This window comes from Protopterus annectens, chromosome 16.part0 (assembly GCF_019279795.1).
Source record: "Protopterus annectens isolate FY-2018-M chromosome 16.part0, PAN1.0, whole genome shotgun sequence".
NCBI classification, from domain to species: Eukaryota; Metazoa; Chordata; order Ceratodontiformes; family Protopteridae; genus Protopterus; species Protopterus annectens.
The window spans coordinates 685608785-685631468 of record NC_056750.1 but is presented as its reverse complement, the minus strand read 5'-3'; the positions used below and the strand labels follow the sequence as shown (position 1 = coordinate 685631468).

At 39.2% G+C, this 22684-nt stretch overlaps 1 protein-coding gene across 4 annotated transcripts in view; it reads left to right on the top strand.

The window, feature by feature from the left end:
• Window positions 1-22684, top strand: part of LOC122790442 (discoidin domain-containing receptor 2-like) — a 1000047-nt gene that overhangs the window by 565442 nt on the left and 411921 nt on the right. For all 4 annotated transcript variants that reach the window (XM_044057975.1, XM_044057974.1, XM_044057973.1 and 1 more), the window contains exon 3: window positions 5851-5991. In XM_044057975.1, coding sequence (XP_043913910.1) covers window positions 5925-5991 — 67 coding nt within the window. In that variant the 5' untranslated portion in view covers window positions 5851-5924. The remainder of the gene's footprint in view (window positions 1-5850; window positions 5992-22684) is intronic.

The window sequence follows — 22684 nt, the reverse complement described above, 5'->3', positions numbered from 1 at the left end:
GCACAGATTTATGATGGGACAGGGTGCTGATTCTGTACCAGTGTATTATTATTCTGTTGCAGGCGACGTGACACAGATTTATGATGGGACAGGGTGCTGATTCTGTACCAGTGTATTATTATTCTGTTGCAGGCGACGTGGCACAGATTTATGATGGGACATGGTGCTGATTCTGTACCAGTGTATTATTATTCTGTTGCAGGCAACGTGGCACAGATTTATGATGGGACAGGGTGCTGATTCTGTACCAGTGTATTATTCTGTTGCAGGTGACATGGCCCACATTTATGATGGTTCAGGGTGCTGATTCTGTACCAGTGTATTATTATTCTGTTGCAGGCAACGTGGCACAGATTTATGATGGGACAGGGTGCTGATTCTGTACCAGTGTATTATTATTCTGTTGCAGGCGACGTGGCACAGATTTATGATGGGACAGGGTGCTGATTCTGTACCAGTGTATTATTATTCTGTTGCAGGCGACGTGGCACAGATTTATGATGGGACAGGGTGCTGATTCTGTACCAGTGTATTATTATTCTGTTGCAGGAGACGTGGCACAGATTTATGATGGGACAGGGTGCTGATTCTGTACCAGTGTATTATTATTCTGTTGCAGGTGATGTGGCACAGATTTATGATGGGACAGGGTGCTGATTCTGTACCAGTGTATTATTATTCTGTTGCAGGCGACGTGGCACAGATTTATGATGGGACAGGGTGCTGATTCTGTACCAGTGTATTATTATTCTGTTGCAGGCGACATGGCACAGATTTATGATGGGACAGGGTGCTGATTCTGTACCAGTGTATTATTATTCTGTTGCAGGCGACGTGGCACAGATTTATGATGGGACAGGGTGCTGATTCTGTACCAGTGTATTATTATTCTGTTGCAGGTGACGTGGCACAGATTTATGATGGGACAGGGTGCTGATTCTGTACCAGTGTATTATTCTGTTGCAGGCGACGTGGCACAGATTTATGATGGGACAGGGTGGTGATTCTGTACCAGTGTATTATTATTCTGTTGCAGGCAATGTGGCACAGATTTATGATGGGACAGGGTGCTGATTCTATACCAGTGTATTATTATTCGACAGGGTGCTGATTCTGTACAAGTGTATTATTATTCTGTTGCAGGCGACGTGGCACAGATTTATGAAGGGACAGGGTGCTGATTCTGTACCAGTGTATTATTATTCTGTTGCAGGCAACGTGGCACAGATTTATGATGGGACAGGGTGCTGATTCTATACCAGTGTATTATTATTCTGTTGCAGGCGACGTGGCACAGATTTATGATGGGACAGGGTGCTGATTCTGTACCAGTGTATTATTATTCTGTTGCAGGAGACGTGGCACAGATTTATGATGGGACAGGGTGCTGATTCTGTACCAGTGTATTATTATTCTGTTGCAGGTGACGTGGCACAGATTTATGATGCGACAGGGTGCTGATTCTGTACCAGTGTATTATTATTCTGTTGCAGGCAACGTGGCACAGATTTATGATGGGACAGGGTGCTGATTCTGTACCAGTGTATTATTATTCTGTTGCAGGCAACGTGGCACAGATTTATGACAGGACAGGGTGCAGATTCTGTACCAGTGTATTATTCTGTTGCAGGCGACGTGGCACAGATTTATGATGGGACAGGGTGCTGATTCTGTGCCAGTGTATTATTCTGTTGCAGGCGACGGGGCACAGATTTATGATGGGACAGGGTGTTGATTCTGTACTTAAGTCACTACATGAGAATGGAATGGATGAAAGAGAAGGGGGGTCTTTACTGCAGCTTAACTCAGTACAACTCTCATGATTGTGCTTTAGCACAAAGCACATTACAAAACAAATGAAACTCACAACAATCAAATTTAAAACCGTTAAGTGTATGTTAAATAAAAGTTCAGGTGATGGATGAAAAAAGTCAAAATGTTAATTAAAGAACCTTTATATGGCCCAATCCATGGCACTTCAAGATTATTCTAGCAGCGCCACTGTGCATCTCAGGATAACTGTAGTTTTTTGCTTGCACCCATGTTTTTCCCACCAAGGGTGAAGAGACACTGTGTAAGCCAGGTACTTAGGTTGTATCCTTACAGTGCAGCCTTTCCATCATTTTTAGTCAGCTGTTAGGAAACATGGTATCTACTTTGTTATATGAAAGAATGTCTGAAAATAGTGTCTACTAAAAGTGTCTGCAAACATTGCCAATCAAAAAAAAAACTTAAGATAGTTAAATAAGTTGGAGAGGCATTCATCTCACTGACTGACTTCAACTTGTCAACAAAGCATAGCAGATTTTTTTTCTGTAATGTTATCATAGCCAGTATTTTAGTGATGCCCAGTGCTAATAAGCGAAGACCATATCAGTGTTTCATAGGGAGACTTTGTAGTAGAGAAAGTGACCTTTCCCCAACACTAAGAAACCTTAGATTGTATGCATCTCTTTAAATAAAATAACCTTTCTGCCTTTACTCCAAGTTTCATTTTCTGGTCTGTATTGTGTGTGTATTGGTGTATATGTTTTGTTTAGATATGCATTTATATGTTTCTATCATGACTTGTGGATATCTTGCAACTGAAGGTATTTCAAAGATAGTAGTGAGGAAGGTGGTCAAGTTTGTACAAGATATTAGTGTGTCATGTGAAAAGAGTACGACTGTTGAAAGTGACAGGATAATGTTGTTATTTTAGTTATGCTAATTCAAAGGGAGAGATGGAAAGACCGAGTGGAAACATATCTGCACATAAGCTTGGGTGTACTCACTGCATGAAACATCTGCACATAAGCTTGGGTGTACTCACTGCATGAAACATATCTGCACATAAGCTTGGGTATACTCACTGCATGAAACATATCTGCACATAAGCTTGGGTATACTTACTGCATGAAACATATCTGCACATAAGCTTGGGTGTACTCACTGCATGAAACATATCTGCACATAAGCTTGTGTATACTCACTGCATGAAACATATCTGCACATAAGCTTGGGTATACTCACTGCATGAAACATATCTGCACATAAGCTTGGGTATGCTCACTGCATTTGTCAAATAGAGCAGAGTTTGTTTACAGTGATTTTCGTCTGCAAACTTTCAGTTGTACCTGGTCAGAAAGGCTCACTGCCGTGATTCTAAACGGTTTGCAGAATCACCATGGTGGGCCATTTTCATGGCAGTGCTGAATACAAATGAGGGATGCTGAGTGAGTGTCAAGTGCTAATTAACCATGAGTTCTCCCCTGGAAGTACCTGTGTTAAGGGATTTATGCAGCCGATCATTCAGAAAATTGCTCAGCACTTAAACTGACTCAGCCCGCCATATTAATGAATATAGCCAAAATCAGGGGCATTCAGCAAAATCAGAGACATTTCAGTTATGTGACTATGGCTGGATGTGTACATGTGTGGTTGGCCTATGCCAACAGAGAAGCTTTGGAGAGTTGTACTCCAGCTTCCAATGACTGCATCCTGAGCTTTTTGACAAAATCAAATTGTCCTCATATTTCAAATAAATGTTCATATCTCTGGAGCCATAGGGGTTACTGGCGAAATATAGATGACAACCTATTTGGCACGAGCAAATCTTTAAAGTGGTAGTGTTTCATTAAATTCTCAGTCATAAATTGGATTTTGAGTCATAATAGACGTGGTAAATGTTACTGTTATAATACTTAATAAACAACTTAAAATACTCCCATTACTACTCAGGCTGCACACATACTATCAGTTTCATTTTGTTTGTCTATCTGTGAGGTTTCATATGAGGTTATGCAGTTCTGCCTGTGTTACTTGGTTACTGAGATGATTAGAAATATGACAGTTATAGCAATACAACTTCATAGTGTATGAACCATAATCTCCTTAGCTGCAGTAAAAAGAGAAAAATATCAGTGCAGTTGTGTTGTCCATCATGTTAGTTTTAAGACTAAATCTTTCAGTATCTTGTATGCTGTATGATTTTGGAATTAATGCAAATATGAACAGGCTATAGATGCCTAGAGACATTTGTAGGATAGAACTACACAAATAGCAGGAAGTGTCACTAGGCTGTAATGAGTTAATCATTACAAATAGCCTTATGATACACATGACAGATGACATCAGAGCTATAGCTCTCAGTGTGCTTCTGTTTGTGGGGCACCTGCTTATGGTTACCAAAGGAGAGGGTCATCTTTTGGTACACCTAGAAGAGGATCCATGTTGCTTTAGTGTTTGGCAGTTAGAGTTTTAAAGCTATGGCATGCTATAAAGTAACCTCTCAAGTAAGGATTATGGTGACATGTTCCTTTTGAGTATCTGTTTCTGGACCATATGTTATACTACTGCATACTGATTATACATTTCCTGCACCTCATTTGTCCCAGAGAAGAGCGTGTGTCGCATTTGCTGTCTGTTTTTCATTTTATTATGGATTGTGGTATTAAATTTGACTGATATTCAATGCATTTTATTATGGATTGTGGTATTAAATATGACTGATATTCGATGCATTTTATTATGGATTGTGGTATTAAATATGACTGATATTCGATGCAGTTTATTATGGATTGTGGTATTAAATATGACTGATAGTCGATGCATTTTATTATGGATTGTGGTATTAAATATGACTGATATTCAATGCATTTTATTATGGATTGTGGTATTAAATATGACTGATATTCAATGCATTTTATTATGGATTGTGGTATTAAATATGACTGATATTCAATGCATTTTATTATGGATTGTGGTATTAAATATGACTGATATTCAATGCATTTTATTATGGATTGTGGTATTAAATATGACTGATATTCAATGCATTTTATTATGGATTGTGGTATTAAATATGACTGATATTCAATGCATTTTATTATGGATTGTGGTATTAAATATGACTGATATTCAATGCATTTTATTATGGATTGTGGTATTTAATATGACTGATATTCAATGCATTTTATTATGGATTGTGGTATTTAATATGACTGATATTCAATGCATTTTATTATGGATTGTGGTATTTAATATGACTGATATTCAATGCATTTTATTATGGATTGTGGTATTTAATATGACTGATATTCAATGCATTTTATTATGGATTGTGGTATTTAATATGACTGATATTCAATGCATTTTATTATGGATTGTGGTATTTAATATGACTGATATTCAATGCATTTTATTATGGATTGTGGTATTTAATATGACTGATATTCAATGCATTTTATTATGGATTGTGGTATTAAATATGACTGATATTCAATGCATTTTATTATGGATTGTGGTATTAAATATGACTGATATTCAGTACATTTTATTATGGATTGTGGTATTAAATATGACTGATATTCAATGCATTTTATTATGGATTGTGGTATTAAATATGACTGATATTCAATGCATTTTATTATGGATTGTGGTATTTAATATGACTGATATTCAATGCATTTTATTATGGATTGTGGTATTTAATATGACTGATATTCAATGCATTTTATTATGGATTGTGGTATTAAATATGACTGATATTCAATGCATTTTATTATGGATTGTGGTATTTAATATGACTGATATTCAATGCATTTTATTATGGATTGTGGTATTTAATATGACTGATATTCAATGCATTTTTATTATGGATTGTGGTATTTAATATGACTGATATTCAATGCATTTTATTATGGATTGTGGTATTAAATATCACCGATATTCAATGCATTTTATTATGGATTGTGGTATTAAATATGACTGATATTCAATGCATTTTATTATGGATTGTGGTATTAAATATCACTGATATTCAATGCAAAACGTTGCTTTCATTTTCTTTTGTTTTGTTTTCTTTTGCAGAAATGTAGAGGGCTGGTGCTCCCTGTTGTGGACTTGGAGTGAACAGACCACCCATTAATTGCTGCTTCCACACGATGTTGTCCTGTTTATTACTACTGGCTACTTTTTTCCCAGAGCGATCTTTTGCAGAAGTCAACTTTGGTAAGAAATGAATTGTTAGTTTCCTCTTTTTTAATTCATCATCCCACTGAGGTCAGGGAATGATTCAAGCTTTATTTTATGTGCTTATTGTACTACATCCACATATGCGTGTAGTAAACCAGCACTTGTACTAGGTCTATCTGTCTTGTTTTTTATAGCTCTACAAAATCCCAAATACTGCAAGTTCACAGTGGAATTGGATGCATTGAAAAGAGCTTCACTCTGATGAATGAGAACTGTGTCTTTCTGTTCCATCCATTTTGCTTCCCTATCTGTAGTACACACTACTCATCATTTGAAGTGACTTGTAACAAGTATCCCACCACATTATCACTTCTATCAGCACTTCCCAATTTAGTAGGTACTCATGCGAGGCGTAAACAGCCACAATGCCACTAAAGTGCTCAAGATGTGGAAGTGAAATTGGACTTTGATCACTTCACCCTTCTCTGATATTGCACTCCATCACTAAAAGTATAGGCTAGTATGACAGCCAACCCATTATATATGAGGATCTCTCTGCCACCTGTAGTTCCCTTTGTACATCATGTACCAATTCACCTTGCAGAGGCTTTTAATACTGTTTGCCTTCATTCTTATTTCAAAACCTGTAAGTTGAGGTATTTATATTGTCATTTCTGGATCTTACTGTACGTTTTCTAATTTAAAGAAATTTACTCTTACACTCATGCAATAAACAGAAGGGAAATGTCTTGTTTACTTATTGTGAGAGTAATTATTTTGCAAACATTCAAGTACAGCTTATTTTTCTCAGTATGAAAGGAAATATATTCCCCTTTTCTGTTTGACAAGTATGGAGAGAGGATTTGTTTTATATGCTGATTGTTTGTATCTTATTTATATGTCCTGACAGTGGAGAGTGTTTGCTTTATGGATGTTCTGCTAGTTATTTTCTCACATGGCTTAAGTCTATGTATTTTGTTACTGTTTTGCAAGTTTCTTGTTGAAATTCTGAGGATAGCAGTTGCACTCTTTAAATAATGATACTTAAAGTGCAAATATAGGGAAACTCTGAATTTCTGGTACCTCATTCCTCTTGCTCTGAGGTACAGTGATATCAGAGTATACAAGTGTCAGTGGTGTGGTGGGTGTAGGGGTAGTGCAGCCCCACCACAAAAATGCTTTAATGGATTTGCAGTAAGTTACAAGATTCACTATATTTGTAGAAAGATGCTTTTTTGGATAGCTGCAGTATACGTTTTACAGTTGCTGGACTTCAAAGAATGAGTCTGTCACTTTTGACAGCAATAAAAACAATAAATACAACTTTAAGAATGCCACAATGTCACTAAACATTTATTGCAGAGGATTTGGGACAACTCTCTTCCTCAGTGCTAATACAGATCAGTTATTTCACACATTTTATACACATTATAATTAAAATCATGTGATCGCAGCCAGCCAGTTATAAAACACATTCAATTAAAAATATAATATAGAAGTATCTAAAACTACACCTAATGCAATTGCATTCATCTCTTAACTAACACAGGTTTAATGCTAACAGCACTATTTAGCCCTGGTTGTGTATCTGCCTGCAGTCTCACAATCCAGTTATATTCTTTATTTTCCAGGGCATTATTAACATCACCTGCCCTAGTGTGTTTATATACCATATCTATTACCCTAAACTTAAACTCAAGATGAGGACTAGTATCAAGAACATGTTTACTCAATGCACTTAACTGAGCTTTTCTACGAGTATTAGACTTGTGTTCAGTTATTCTTTTTAACTTACGAGTACTTTTTCCAACATAGAAGCAGGAACATTTGATGCAAGTTGCAAGATAGACAACAAAGTTGGTATTACAAGTTGCAAAGAGCTGAAAGACATTCTTTCTTAGTTATCGGATGTTGAAAAACATTATTATTAACAAAAATATCTTTGCAACAACTGCAGCCAAGACATGGAAAGGTACAAATTTTATTGGTAGTATAAAGATTATTAGTAGATAGCAGACCTTAGATAGCAGACTGGAATCTAGCAAAAAGCATAAATTAATGAGAGATATGGGTGACTTTAAATCTGGTCATGTATTTTCCTGGCCTAAAGCAGAAAGACCAAATAAACACTGTATGATAAAAGGCACTATGTACTAGCTTGATGCCATTACTATGAAGAATACAGTAATGGCTAATAAGCAATCAGTCTGTGCGGCAAAAAGTTTAATTGGAGAACAGTGGCAGTCTAAAAACACCCCCCCCCAATCCCATTAAGAGTTCTGCAAGTCCTTCAGTTGATCTTAGAAGGAACTAAAGTTAAACCTGTTACAGTCAAGCTGTCTAATTTAGAGCAACAGCAAATGTCTGTGTCAGTGTCTCCAATAAATAATGATTAAAGGAGAGTAATATCTGAAGAGACTGTGAGCACTGAGGAGGTTTTTTCTCAATTAATGACTCCTTTTCACTTAAAACTGCTTGAAAAGGTTGAAACGAGATGGAGAGATCAGTCGAGAGGTCACTCACAACAGCAGCAAATCAGCAATGTGGTTTAGTGGGATAAAAAACGGAAAAACAGCAGCCCTCTAGTTCAAAACAAGACTGTGAGAAAAAAATAATGACTGGAAGGTGTTGTTAATTTATCTAAGCTTGATTTAACTTCAACACAAGTTATGTTATTGAGTAGAAGTCTGAATTTATACCTAACACATGTGATGATGATGTTAGCATGATTACAGACCTAAAAATGTTCACAAGAAATTTAAACGTAAGATTGATTTTTAAGCAAGGACAAGTTAAGGGTCTTGTAGAAAATTAAATTTATTTGTACCTATTAGTAATCCAGTTATTAATGTATTTTGTGATACTTGTGAGCGTGAGATAAGGGAGCTGTACAGTAAAAATATTAGGAAGAAATTTTACAGTTTAAGATATGGTGAACATAAAGCATTAAGGCAGTTAGAAGAAAATGAGCAAATAATTATAAAACAAGCTAAGTGAGGTGCAACTGTAACTATGGATAGGACTGATTATATGTCTTTGCATGAATTTATACAAAATGTGACTACTTTTAGGGAAATAAGTTTGTAAGATGTTAAAAAATTTATTACTATCGTGATCATGTTGATATATGAGATGCAATTGAATGACGATATTACCATAGAATTGTTTAATTATTTTACAGTTTCATGTCCAAGAATACCACAGATGTATGGTATACCAAAAATACATAAATCTCTGTCCCATCCCCCCATGAGACCTATTGTTTCGAGTGGTGGGAGGATTACAGAACCTATTTCTATTTACCTACAGAACTGCCAGAGTAAATATGTACCACTTTATCAGAATTATATTAAAGACACATCTGATGTTTTGGTAAAATTGAATAAATGGTATACAAGGAATTTTGATGAGAACTATTTATTTGTTACTTAGATATAAATTCACTTTTTACAGTGATACTGATTGATTACGGTATTAATGCTATTCGTGATTTTTTGTGTCTTGAAGTTGATATGCCAGCATGTGAAATTGAAAATGTGTGTCTGTTATTAGATGATGTGTTAATGAAGAATGCTTTTCTATTTGATGATCAAGTTTATTTACAGCTTGCTTATGTTGCCATGGGTACACCCATGGTGAACACAAATGAAAATTTGGTGTTGCACCACTGGGAGAAATAATTTGTTTTTAGCAAATGTAATGCATTAAATGAAAATGTTTTATTATATTTATTATTCATTTATTTATTTGCTTTTGTTGACCGGGAAAGTCCACTGGGCTGAAATGAGCCCATTTTCAGTGGAGGCCCAGGGAGAAAAGCTTTATAACAAGAATAGAAGATAATAGAAATATGTTAAACAAGAGTTTCAAAAATATAACGTAAGTTATAAAAAGTGTATCAGACAGGAGAATAACTTGGAACATTGTACAATTAAATGGGTTGTAGTTAAGAAAACTACTCGTTAACAGTGGGGTATCATGTATGAAGAGTTTAACAGAGAATACGGGTAAGCCATACACATTTACAATAATATAATACATTTTAAACAGATGGACTATTCTGTGAGTACTTTATGTAGTATGCATAAAAAAGAGTAGGTAACTGCACTAATTTTCATGAGCCATGTGAGGCAAAATTGGGTATAGATAGATTTCCAAGGGTTGTTGTGTCTTTCAGCTTTTCCCGGTTAGGGGTCGCTACAGCGGAACTCTGGTCCACTAATGATTGGCAGTAGATTTTTACGTGCCAACTTGCCGGGCCTGACGCACAACCTTCAACGAAGGAACGCCCATTCACGCATGTCACCACACAGAAGACGCTCTAACTGAGAATCGAACTGGGCAACGTCTTATTGTGAGGCAACAACGCTACCGCAGCACCACCACAATAGATTTCCAAGTGTGACGCATTAAAATGGGAGAAAAAAGATGAGTATTGGGTAGAAAGGGTAAATCAGGAAATCTGGTTATTGAGGAGTTGGAGATAGTACATGGGGAGAGCAATTGAGAAGAGAGATATTGATATATAAAGACTTTTTGAATAATGGGGCAGTTTGGCTACGGTGAAAGAGTAGAGATACTGGCCTGCAGGGAGTTTTGGTCTACTTACTTGGATAAGAGATTGATTTTCAGATCTGAGATGCCTGTTTGGTAGATAGAATTAGAAGGGAGGTGAGGGCTAGGCATTCCTGGGGTTTGTATATAAGTTTGTGTGCTGTAGACAGTTGTATATATATGAGGTGTTGTGGGGGTTCAAGCCAGTTCAGGGATTGTGAAGAGTAGCAGTGATGGGAAGAATATTTTGCACAGGTCACAAACTTAGCAATTTTGTTGTAACAGGTGTCAGTTTTTTTAAGTAGGACTGAATGTTTGTAAGAATGGGGGCACCATAGAGGAGAAGGTAGGAGAAAGGTTAGGCTTTGTTGATGACTGCTTTCTAATATGGAAAGGCAGTGAGGATAGTTTAAATGAATATATAAGATACTTGGATAGTTCTGCTCGTATTTTAAAATTTAAAGTGCAAGTTCTCTGCATAAGATAGTATTCTTAGATGTGATAGAAAAAAGGGAGAATAAGATAGAAACCAGTGTGTTTAGAAAGGAGGTACATACGGACCATTATGTATGTATAGAGCTAGTGTGCATGCATCCCACATTTGCAATGGTATAATGAGAGCTCAACTCACTAGGGTGAGTAGATTAAATACCAATGACACTAAATGTAAGGAACAGATGCAGGAGATGGTGAGAGAATTTACTGAAAGAGGCTATGATGCAACATCAATGGAAAGGATATTTAATGATGTCTTTAATAGCAGGAGTGATCTAGCAAGGCCTATATTTACTGTAGGTCAGAGTTATAATACAGCTACACATGGAGAGTGTAATAAGATTAGGTATGCAACAACTTATAACATGAAAACCTATGAGATAAGGAACTAATTATTAAAAATTGGTCCATCCTATTGGCCTTGCCTGAGCTACGACAGATTTTGGGTGATCGGCCTACTTTTACTTATAAAAATTGTAAAAAATTTGAAAAGAAGATTGTGTTATAAGGATTTTAAATCTACTAATAATCTTTATACTTCCAATAAAATTGGTACCTTTCCTTGTCTTGGCTGCAGTTGTTGCAAAGATATTTTTGTAAATAATAATGTTTTTCAACATCTGATAACTAAGAAAGACGGTCATTCAGCTCTTTGCAATGTGTAACACCTCCTATGTTGTCTATCTTGCAACTTGAGTCAAATGTTCCTGCTTCTACGTTGGAAAAAGTACTCGTAAGTTAAAAGAAAGAATAACTGAACACAAGTCTAATACTCGTAGAAAAGCTCAGTTAAGTGCATTGAGCAAACGTTTTCTTGATACTAGCCCTGGTATTGAGTTTAAATTTAGGGTAATAGATGTGATGTATAAACACACTAGGGCAGGTGATGTTAATAATGCCCTGGAAAATAAAGAATATAATTGGATTGTGAGACTGCAGACAGATATACAACCAGGGCTAAATAGTGCTGTTAGCATTAAACCTGTGTTAGTTAAGAGACAAATGCAATTGCATTAGGTATAGTTTTAGATGCTTCTATATTATATTTTTTAATTGAATGTGTTTTATAGCTGGCTGGCTGTGGTCACATAATTTTAATTATAATGTGTATAAAATGTGGGAAATAACTGATTTGTATTAGCAGCGAGGAAGGGAGTTGTCCTGAAAGCTCTGCAATAGACTTTGACACATTGTGGTGTTCTTGAAGTGGGATTTATTGTTTTTATTCTACTGGTTTCCCTTACTTCTGGTCTACCACTGCAAGATCTAGTTGGATAAAAAGTTTTGATAGCAAACCAGTTTGTGATGGTCATAATGGCAGGATACAGTTTGAACATAAGTAGACAATTTGGGTACAAATGTAAGGAATATCTCTCTACATAGTAAGCACTGACTGCAGACATAATTATTCTTACTACAAGATTGCTGCAACCAGGAGACAAAAAGGCTAAAAATGTACTTTCTCCATGTTGAGCAATGCCATTTTAAGTGTTGTGAGGGAATAACAGGAGGTATAGGGCAAACACAGGGCAGTTCTTATAAACAATGAGAAGTGTTGCTATTAATTCAGAACTGTATTATGTCCAATGGGCAAGGAAAGTGGCAGAATAGGTGTTATCTGCTGTGATATTCAGTGTTTCTGTTGTGACACCGTGATACATTTTTGCAAACTGAGGAAGCTACAATTCCTCCTCCGGATCTGCATTTATTTAAAGGTGTCAAATTTAAGTTTTGTACTGGTATACATACAGACAGAGAGAAAGAGATGGGCAAAGACACTGTACATTTCAAGATATTAGACCGGTCAGATTTAATATTTTCTTTCCAGTAAATTTATCCAGACTTGCTTTAAAAGTCTCTCAAGAAGGTGCATCCCTAACAAGAACAGGCTGCTAAATGCCCATGACTTTTCATGTTTTTAGTCATTAAAGGTGCATTTAGGCCAATAAAGCCAAACTCTCTTAGGTATAAACATGCCATGTTTGAAAACTTGTGGGCATTTAGACACCATGTAACTGAAACACTGTCATGTCCTTAAGGGGTCTTTGCATGTATCTTGCAGACCTCCACTGCAGGAGGTTTATGGTACTACACAGTGAAAATGCTGGCGTACTTGGGTCATTCTTGGAGTTTTTACTGAATGGCAGATCTGTGTGACTTTTTCACCCTTTGGTTTGGATGTTGCTTGGGATATTTTGCAGGCACTTGAATATTTATGGACGTTAGGCTTAGTCATAAGTTCTGTGTTTCCAAAGTATTGCCAAACAATCCACTTATGCTTTTGGGATGGAGTTGGCTTTATTAGTCTTGAATGTACCAGAAAAGACTTGAAAGATGAAAAATAATGGGCTTTTGGAAGGGAGTTGGCATAATGGTTATGGTGCTTATCTCAGAAACACAAATAGTCTGCAGGCTAATTGCCTAATATTTATGGTGCTGAGAGAACACATAATGGTTAAGGATTTTGCCTCACAGGCACAAGGTATAGGGTTTGATTCTCACCTTTGAGAAATTAGCTTGGCTTAAAACTGCCTGCAAGGGCAACTAGCCTAGTAGTACTTGCCTACAAACCCATGTAGTTGAAACAATAGCATATCCTTAAGGGGTTATTTGAATGTATACTATGGACTTCCATTACAGGAGGTTTAAGCTATTATTAGGTAGTGATGACTCTAGCTTAACAGGGTTTTTCTTAGAATTTTCTTGCTGGTATGTCATATCCAGTGGTTTACTTATCATTGGATTATGCTAATGCTATCTAATTCCACAGGCTGCTCATAGTGAGAAACATATTGGATAATCTTATGTAACACACTAATATTTAAATTACTAAGAGCACTATTTACAAGGTATCGTGGGTAAGTTAAAGAAGAACACAAAGGGTTAGGCTGTGGAAAGGTATATGTACTTCTGCAAATATCTCATATCTGCTGCTGAGTTCCTCAAACCCATTGTACCGTTGCAGTGAGAAGAGTGCTTGCGGTAGGGAAAAAAAAGATAAAATTGTAAATAGTGCAATTCAGTAATCTAGGGATGGTAGATAAATCAAGATTAGAAGTTATGTACTTACCATAACGTTCCATCTGAGTAGGTGTATTCATTTGTCTGCAACCTGTGGGTTATGGATCCGATATCGGATCCGAACCGGCATGGTTTTCCAGCTATGGATCCGAGCTCTCAGCTCCTCCCCTCACCCATAATGCCCTGCTCTCCCTACATGACCTCATATTGAGTTTGCCATAAATCAGCATACCCTAGAAAGGGTAACACATACTATGCAGGAAACTGACAAGGCCAGGGTGATAGGAGGGCGGGATGGTTGCAGACAAATGAATACACCTACTCAGATGGAACGTTATGGTAAGTACATAACTTCTAAATCTGAAGTAGGAGATTCATTTGTCTGCAACCTGTGGGACAGAGTCCCCAGCTACCTGAATCTTGGGTGGCCATCATGGAAGGATATTCCGGAGCACCGCAGAGCCAAAGGATGCTCTACCTCTAGATGTAATATCCAACTTGTAGTGGGAAATAAAGGTATGGGATGAAGCCCAAGTGGCTGCTGAACAAATATCATCCAGAGGAATCCTAGCTTTAAAGGCTGCTGAGGTAGAAACTGACCAGGTTGAATGGGCATGTACTCCCTCAGGTGCGGGCCTCCCAGAAGCTTGATAAGCCAAAAAGATGCATTGTGAAATCCAGCGTGATAAGGAAACTTTGGAAATTGGTTTACCCAAATTTAATTTAGCAAAGGAAATAAACAACTGGTCGGATTGTCTATGACCAGCTGTCCTGTTCAGATAAAAACGAAGTTGCCTGTGAACATCTAAGGAATGTAGCTTGTATTCACCCTTGTTTTGATATTTAGGGAAAAAAACAGGGAGGTTAATGGATTGATTAATATTTCTTTCAGAAGCTACCTTAGGAAGAAAGGACGGGTTGGTCCTGAGGAATACACGGTCCGGATGAAAGACCAAGTAAGGAGGCTTGATGGACAAGGCTTGAAGTTCAAACTCTCTTGGCCAAGTAATGGCCACTAAAAAGGCTGTCTTGAGAGATAAGAATTTCAGATCTACCGTGGCTGCAGGTTCGAAGGGGAGAGCGGTCAAGGCCTGAAGAACCAAAGAAAGGTCCCATGGAGGAACCGCTTGCTTTACAGGGGGCCTAAGAAGAAAAGTACCTTTCAGGAATATTTTACACAATTTGGCAGACATCAGTGGACAGGAGTCATGACCAATATGATAGTGAGAAATTGCCGCAAGTTGTACTTTGACCGTGGAACTGCTGGCACCATCATTAAAAAGAGTGGTTAAGAAGTCAAGCACCAGAGGAAGGGGAACTGTGAAGGAGTCTAGACCTTGCCGCTCCGCCCAAATGGAGAACCATTTCCACTTCCTGCGGTAAACTTTCCTGGTAGATGGTTTATGAGCCGCTACCAGGATGGCCTAAACAAGAGACGAAATACCGGGAGTCCTGATTAGGAGTGGAACTGGAGCAGCCAAGCAGTTAGCTTCAGATTGTCCAAATTCGGGGTTGGTAGATGGGATGGGTGAGATATCAGATGGGATCCAGAATCCAGGGTGGATTCACTGAGTGAGACCTTAGGAAAGGGAACCAGATCTGTCGAGGCCAGAATGGGGCAATGAGAATCATTCTGCACCCCAACCGGGAGGCTTTCTGAAAAACTTGGAGCATCAGAGGCAAAGGAGGGTAAGCGTAAAGAAGACCGGGGCCAAGCATGCACCAGAGCTGCCTCTTGGGGTATCTCCGGTCGGAGGTATTAGAGCGAAAAAACTGTCGCACTTGGTGTTTGAGGGAGACGCAAAAAGATCGCAACAAGGAGTTCCCCACCGTGCGAAGATGCATTTCACTACTTGAGCATTGAGAGACCACTCGTAAGGGGAGAGAATGGTGCGACTGAGCTTGTCCGCAAGGATGTTGGACCGACCCGGAATATGAGTCACGATGAGAAAGCGGTTGGTGGAGATTGCCCATTCCCACACTCTCATGGCTTCTCGACAAAGAGGGTAAGACCTGGTTCCCCCCTGTTTGTTGATATACCAGACGACAGGCATGTTGTCCGACTGAATCGCAATAGTTCCCAAGGGAAGAAAGTCCTGAAGTGCTCGCAACGCTAAGAGCACTGCTCTCATCTCTAGAACATTGATATGCAGTAAGGTCTCTGAATCGTTCCACGTGCCTTGGACCATCCGGCCTGCAAAATGCCCCCCACCCAAGGCGGGAGGCGTCCGTGGTCACCGTGGCGAGAGGGGGAGAAGCACAAAAGTTGCAGCCTCTGTGGAGATCTGGGGAGTGGAGCCACCACAAGAGGGACCGCTTGCAAGCCTTGCTGATCGCAATGGGATGATGCATAGGGAGAGCAAGATAAGACCACTGAACTAGGAGTGTCCATTGAAGGACCCGCATATTGAGCCTGGCGAGAGGTAGAAGAGCTATCGCTGCTGCCATGGACCCTAGAGCCCTCAGGACCAATTCCGCTGGAACTGAGCTGGAGTGGAGGATGTCCCGCACCTGGAGCTGTAGATTCTGAACTCTGTCCGCCGTGAGGAAGGCTCTCAACTGTCTCGTGTCTAACCTGGCCCCTATAAAATCTATGAGCTGCGTAGGGGCTAGGTTGGATTTTTCTGCATTTATTGTGATGCACAACTTTCACACAAAAACTAACTAAAATTTTTAAAATTTAAGACTTTTTAGTGAAAAAACAACCACTTAGCTGAAGAGCTCTGAAATCCAATCTGGTCACCAGCGCGGCAAACTAGATCTGAGGTCATGTAGGGAGAGCAGGGCATTATGGGTGAGGGGAGGAGCTGAGAGCTCGGATCCATAGCTGGAAAACCATGCCGGTTCGGATCCGATATCGGATCCATAACCCACAGGTTGCAGACAAATGAATCTCCTACTTCAGATCTAATGTTACATGACTGCCTCACTTAAATGCACATGGCAGAGGCAGGGTTGGTTTGAATTGTAATGCATAGTAGTAAAACTGCGGACAGAATGCATGTTGTTTCACATATCTCTTGAGCCAAAACATTGCTGAAGTGACAATGACCTGATTGTCACCTTTCAGGTTTTGTCATATTATAAAAGGAATACAGTGGACAAGTGTTAGAGTCAAAGTTGACTTGGTGTGCAGGCAAGGCAAAGCATTGATACAAACTTCTAAAACCTTTTTTTATACTTGCTCTTGCTTTTGGAAGAAGACTTGCAAGTTATGTAGCATAGATATTGCTGAAATTACTGAAAGTATGAAGACGTGGTTTGTTTCTGAGAGATATTCCATATGGAGAACTGGGCATTATCAAAGCCTGTAGTTCTTATTATAACTTATCATTGCAGCTTGTACTGAAGTTAATTGAGATGTGAACTGGATTTGAGAAGTAACAAGTCATTAGTGTATATAGCAACATTTAATTTGGGATCATCATAGGTGAGATCATTAACAAAAAAAGAATAACAAAGGTCACATGACACACTTATGTGACTCCAATGTAAGGGTGCCTCGTTCTGAGATTGTAGTAGTTTTATTCATTTATTTATTTATTTGTTTTTTTAAGTAACTTTTAAGCATAGTTGTGTGAAAGCTTTGTGTAACCATGTATGTTTGGGTTTACCGTCAAATGGTTGAAATCCATCCCGTGCAAGTGTTCGGAATACCGAACTTAAATGAAATTTGAAATAATTTTCCTCCTTAATGTCAAACATGGTAAAATTGGAGTTCAACATTCAATATTTCTGGGAGTTGTGCACAAAAACACATTTGCCATCTGGGACGTAGCACAGGTATAGAGTTTTGGCATTGTAGATTCGGTAAAAAAATTTGTGACATTACGAAACCTTGAAGTCAGCCTTTTGAACATGTCAGTCGAACGGATGCACTTCAACCATTTGATGGTAAACCGTATGGTTGGCCTTCTTGAGTGCTCTGGTAATATCAGTGAACAATTCTACTATGAGCAGGGTGGAGTTTGTGTTCTTAAAAATAATGTCTGTGGCTGTATGTAATGCAGTAATTGTACTGAATGCATTATGGAATTCATGGTGTGCATTGCAAAACAGACTACATTTAAGTGTTCATACATTTGATTGTGTAGTAGTTTCTCAGATATTTTAGTTAGTGCCCAGATTTGTAACAAGTCTGTATTCCCTGTACTCTTTTTGTGTAGGAGGAGGATTATTATGGCTTGTTTGAAAGAGTCTGGGAATATCCCCGAGGTAAGCTAAAGGTTATAAATATAGTTTTTTTCAATGAAGGGGGTTGCCTTTTTGAGAAAAGAGGGGTGTAATTTAGGGCTGCTGTGGATTTAAAGTTTATGCTAGTAAATGCCTTAGTGGCCTTTTTATGTGATTTGTCTGAAGTGGAAGATGTGCGAGAGTGTAATATATGTTCTCAGCTAGGGAGTTAGCAGCAATAGAGTTTGAATTGCATGATAACTTGTTGGATATTTCCTGGATAGAAGTGAGAAGGAATGTTCTGTAGTTGCAAGTAAAACGTGGAGCATTTAAAGAGGAATTTAATGTTTGTTATGTTGAATCAGTTGTACTTCCAGTAAGCAATTTTTTTATCTCTTTCCAAACTGACTGGGCCAGGATGTTCCATTTTATTTCCCTAAGAAATATATATTTGCCAAAATTTGTAGCCATTCTTGATTTTGTTTTTCTGTGGACTGGGATAAACTTCATAAAACTGTTCCTTTGAGGGGTTTTGTTTCCATAATTGCCACACCTTGTCTCTATGTTCACTGACAGGACTTTGCTTGGAAGTTTATGATGTGCTGGTAAGGAGAAGGCTGGACTTTGTGTATCCAGGAGACAAGTTGAAAGGTAGTTCAGCAAACTGTGATCCAGGGTCTAATATTTTGAGGGCAGACTTGAAATGATGTGGGAAATGTGGTGAGAGAGAGGTTTCAGAGGTCAGTGAGGGATGTCATCAAAGTTAGTGTCAGACTCATGACAGTCAGACTGCATTGTAAGGATAGGGCAGTATTCATAATCTCATCCTATGTTCCAAAGCAGGACTGTGATAGTAAGGAAAGAACTGAATTCAGGTATCTGTTTCAGGGCCTACAAGATAAAGCAAGTCAATATGAGCTGGTGTTAATAATGAGGGACTTGAATGCTCATATTGAGACAGAACATGGTATGAGGATTGCCTGGGTCCACATTGGTAGGAAAACAGGAAAAAAAGGAGAGTCCATTTGAGACTTATTTCTGGTAAATGGCATGCTGGTGGTCAACATATGGTTCAGCAAGAGAGACTATCACAAGGCCACATACAAGAGTGACCAGCATGCTACTCAAGACCCATACTAAGGGAAGGGCATTGAAGATGAATCAAAGATTGCAGAGTCATCCACAGTGAAACAGTCTGCCCACAAAATAAACCACTGGTTGGTGCAATTGGCTATAAGCAATGGTCAAAGCAGTCTCTAAGATCAACAGAGACTAGGATGAAGACTTGGAAGTTGACTGGAGTAAAGGCTCGATTTCAAAGATATACTCTGCTTTAGGCAGAAAGAGGAGGAAATATGGGAATTTTAAGTATATCAGTATCTGAAAACATCTGTGATGACTGTAGAACAGATATTTGGCAGAGCCTAGGTATGAAAATAAGGTACATAAGGATAGCTGGTGGTGGAGTGCAGAAGTCCAGGAAGTCATCAAAACAAAGAGGGAGTGCAGGAAACTCTGGGAGATGGGAAATACAGACCAGGCTAAGAAGGAGTAATGGTTGACTAAAAAAAAACTGACTAAGAGATGCAGTCCTGATAGCAAAGAAAAAAGCATTAGATGTATTCTGCCTTGCAACCTGATACAGCGTCTTTGTGCCATCAGCAGAGTCACTTTCCAGAAGCTAGTAAAGACATGAAGAAGATAGTCCTCAGATAACCTTCATAAGGGATGCCAGAAACAATTTGCTCACCAGTCCACAGGACATCAAAGGCATATGGAAGGAATAATTCTAGCAGCTTCTGAATGAAGAAAACCCCACATAAGCTGTACTGCTCCAGGCACAACGTATGATGAAAGAGGAAGAGCAGCCCACCCTAGAAGAATAAAGAACAGCAATAAGGAAAATGAAGTCAGGGAAAGTGGCAAGATCACATGAGGTCATTGCAGACATGTTCAAGATGTTGGGCTAGCTGGGTAGAAATGGCCCAGCGGGTTACTCATAGCAGTATGGAGAAAAAGGTGTATCCCTGATGACTGGAGAAAAGCATACTAGTGCACATGTTCAAGAACAGCAGGCATTCAGAACGTGTGGGCAGTATAGAGGTATCAGACGCCTGTCACACTGCATGAAGATGCTGGAGAGGGGGATTGAATATGCTGAGTAGTAGAAAGTACGATGGGAGATGAGCAGTTTGGATTCAGATTAGGATACAGAATGACTGACACAATGTTTGCATTGAGACAGGTAGTTGAAAAGAAGCTAGAGATGAGAAAAGAATCCAACTAGGCATTTCTAGACTTGATGAAAGAACATGACAATGTCTTAAGAAAGCTGATTTGGGCGGTCTTGTGAAGTTTTGAAGTTCCTGAAACATTAGTAGGATTAATGCCAGCTATATGCAATCACCCAATAACAAGTACATGCAGTGTTCAAACTGAGGGGATCCCAGTGAGACTGGATGTGCATCAGGGCTCTGCTCTGAGCCCACTTCTGTTCATAATGAACTACAAAATGAACTGGCACCTCACCTAAGTGTCATGTTTAATCATAGCCTCACCTCAGGCTTCGTGCCCACTGAGTGACGCACAGCTACAGTTATCCCACTCCACAAGGGAGGATCCGCCTTGGTTCCCGGGAACTACCGTCCCATCAGTCTGACAAGCCTGATCTGCAAGGGCATGGAACACATTATCATGGAACTTATAAACAAAGACATTGGCAACCTTCAAACACTGGACCCCACCCAATTTGGGTTTGTGAAGGGCCGATCTTGTCTCCTGAATCTGATTGACTTCTTCGAATCGGTCTCCAGAGCTGTGGACGAGGGTAAGGCGGTCCACACAGCCTATCTGGACCTTGCCAAGGCCTTCAACACCATCCCCCACTCTGGAATCTTAGATAAACTTACTAAGCTGGGCATAAATCCCTACGTCACTTGATGGGTTGCCAACTAACTTACTGACAGAACCCAGACTGTAAATATAGTCGACTCCAAATCCAGCTCTAGACAAGTGACAAGTGGAGTACCTCAGGGTTCAGTCCTGGGACCACTCTTGTTTGGCATCTACTTCTCTGAAGTACAGGCCAACACTAAGGGACTCTGGCTAACAAAGTTTGCAGATGACTGCAAACTGGGAGCCATTATTGAATCCCAAAATGATGTGGATATTCTACAAAAGGGCCTCACAGAAACAGATGCCTGGTGACAGAGCCATGGGCTCAAGCTTAATGCCAAGAAATGTATAGTTATCCCCTTTGGAAAAAAACATGTACCCATGAATTACCACATAGGTGGCAGGACACTAAACACTGAAAGTGTGATGAGAGACTTAGGGACACAGGTGGACAGTGGTCTCACTTTCGATAACCACATCACCACAACAGTCAGGAAATACTTCTATGTGGCACACCTCATCAGTAAGGGCTTTTCATCCAGAAAAAAGGAGGTCATTGTCCCACTGTACTCATCCCTCATTAGACCCATTATAGAGTATAATGCCCCATTTGGTATGTACCTCACAAGACATCTGCAACAGCTGGAAAGGCCACAGAAGTACCTCACTAAAAGAATCACGGGCCTAAAGCAGATGCCATATGCTGACTGTCTAAAAAAACTCCAGCTATACTCTGTGGCATATCGTCTACTCAGAGGCAATCTCTGCTTAACATACAAAGCCATGTCAAACCCTGAGCTGTTGGACATGCTCCACTTAAAGAAATCCCAATCCCTCAGAGCCACACGCTCCAGGGATCTAAACTTTGTCATCACAATGAGCAAAACATGCTGGAGGGATAGGTTCCTGACCCAGAGACTCCCCATACTCTGGAATAGGCTGCCCATACATGTCAAGCAGAGCGCCTCATTGGCCCTCTTCAAAAGGAACCTTGATTGAATGGGAGATAGGAAATTCACCCCGGGGATTATGTCAATTGCCCTGCTAGACAGGGGTCCAGAGAAGTAAATATTGTGGGAAGAAATATCCAGGGAATTGTTATGGCTAGGCTTGTATAGGCCCTAGGGCCGATAGCCTAGTACCAACCTATGAACCTATAATGGTGATGGACTACATTAGCAAACTAGTTGGAGAGGACAGATCAACAAAGCTGCTTTATGCAGACTATATGGTATTACAGGCAGACTTTGAGCAAGAACTTCAGCAAAGGATAGCGGAATGGAATGCAACAGTGAAGGCACATGGCATGAAATGTAGTACAGATAAGACAGCTGTAATGGCAGCAACTGGTGGAAATCAGAAAAAGCTGAGAATAGATATAGAATGGAAACTACTGGAACAGATTAACAGCTTCAGGTTTCTGGGAGTGTTGCTTAAGAAGGGAAATTTGAATGAGATGTTAAAAGCTAGAATCAGAGGGGCTGCAGCAAATTGCCCCAATTTGTCTGGGATAGTGTGTGACAGAGTAATTCCAGAGAAGATGAAAAGTAAAGTGTACCAAACAGTGGTGTGTCTGGTACTACTTATGGTT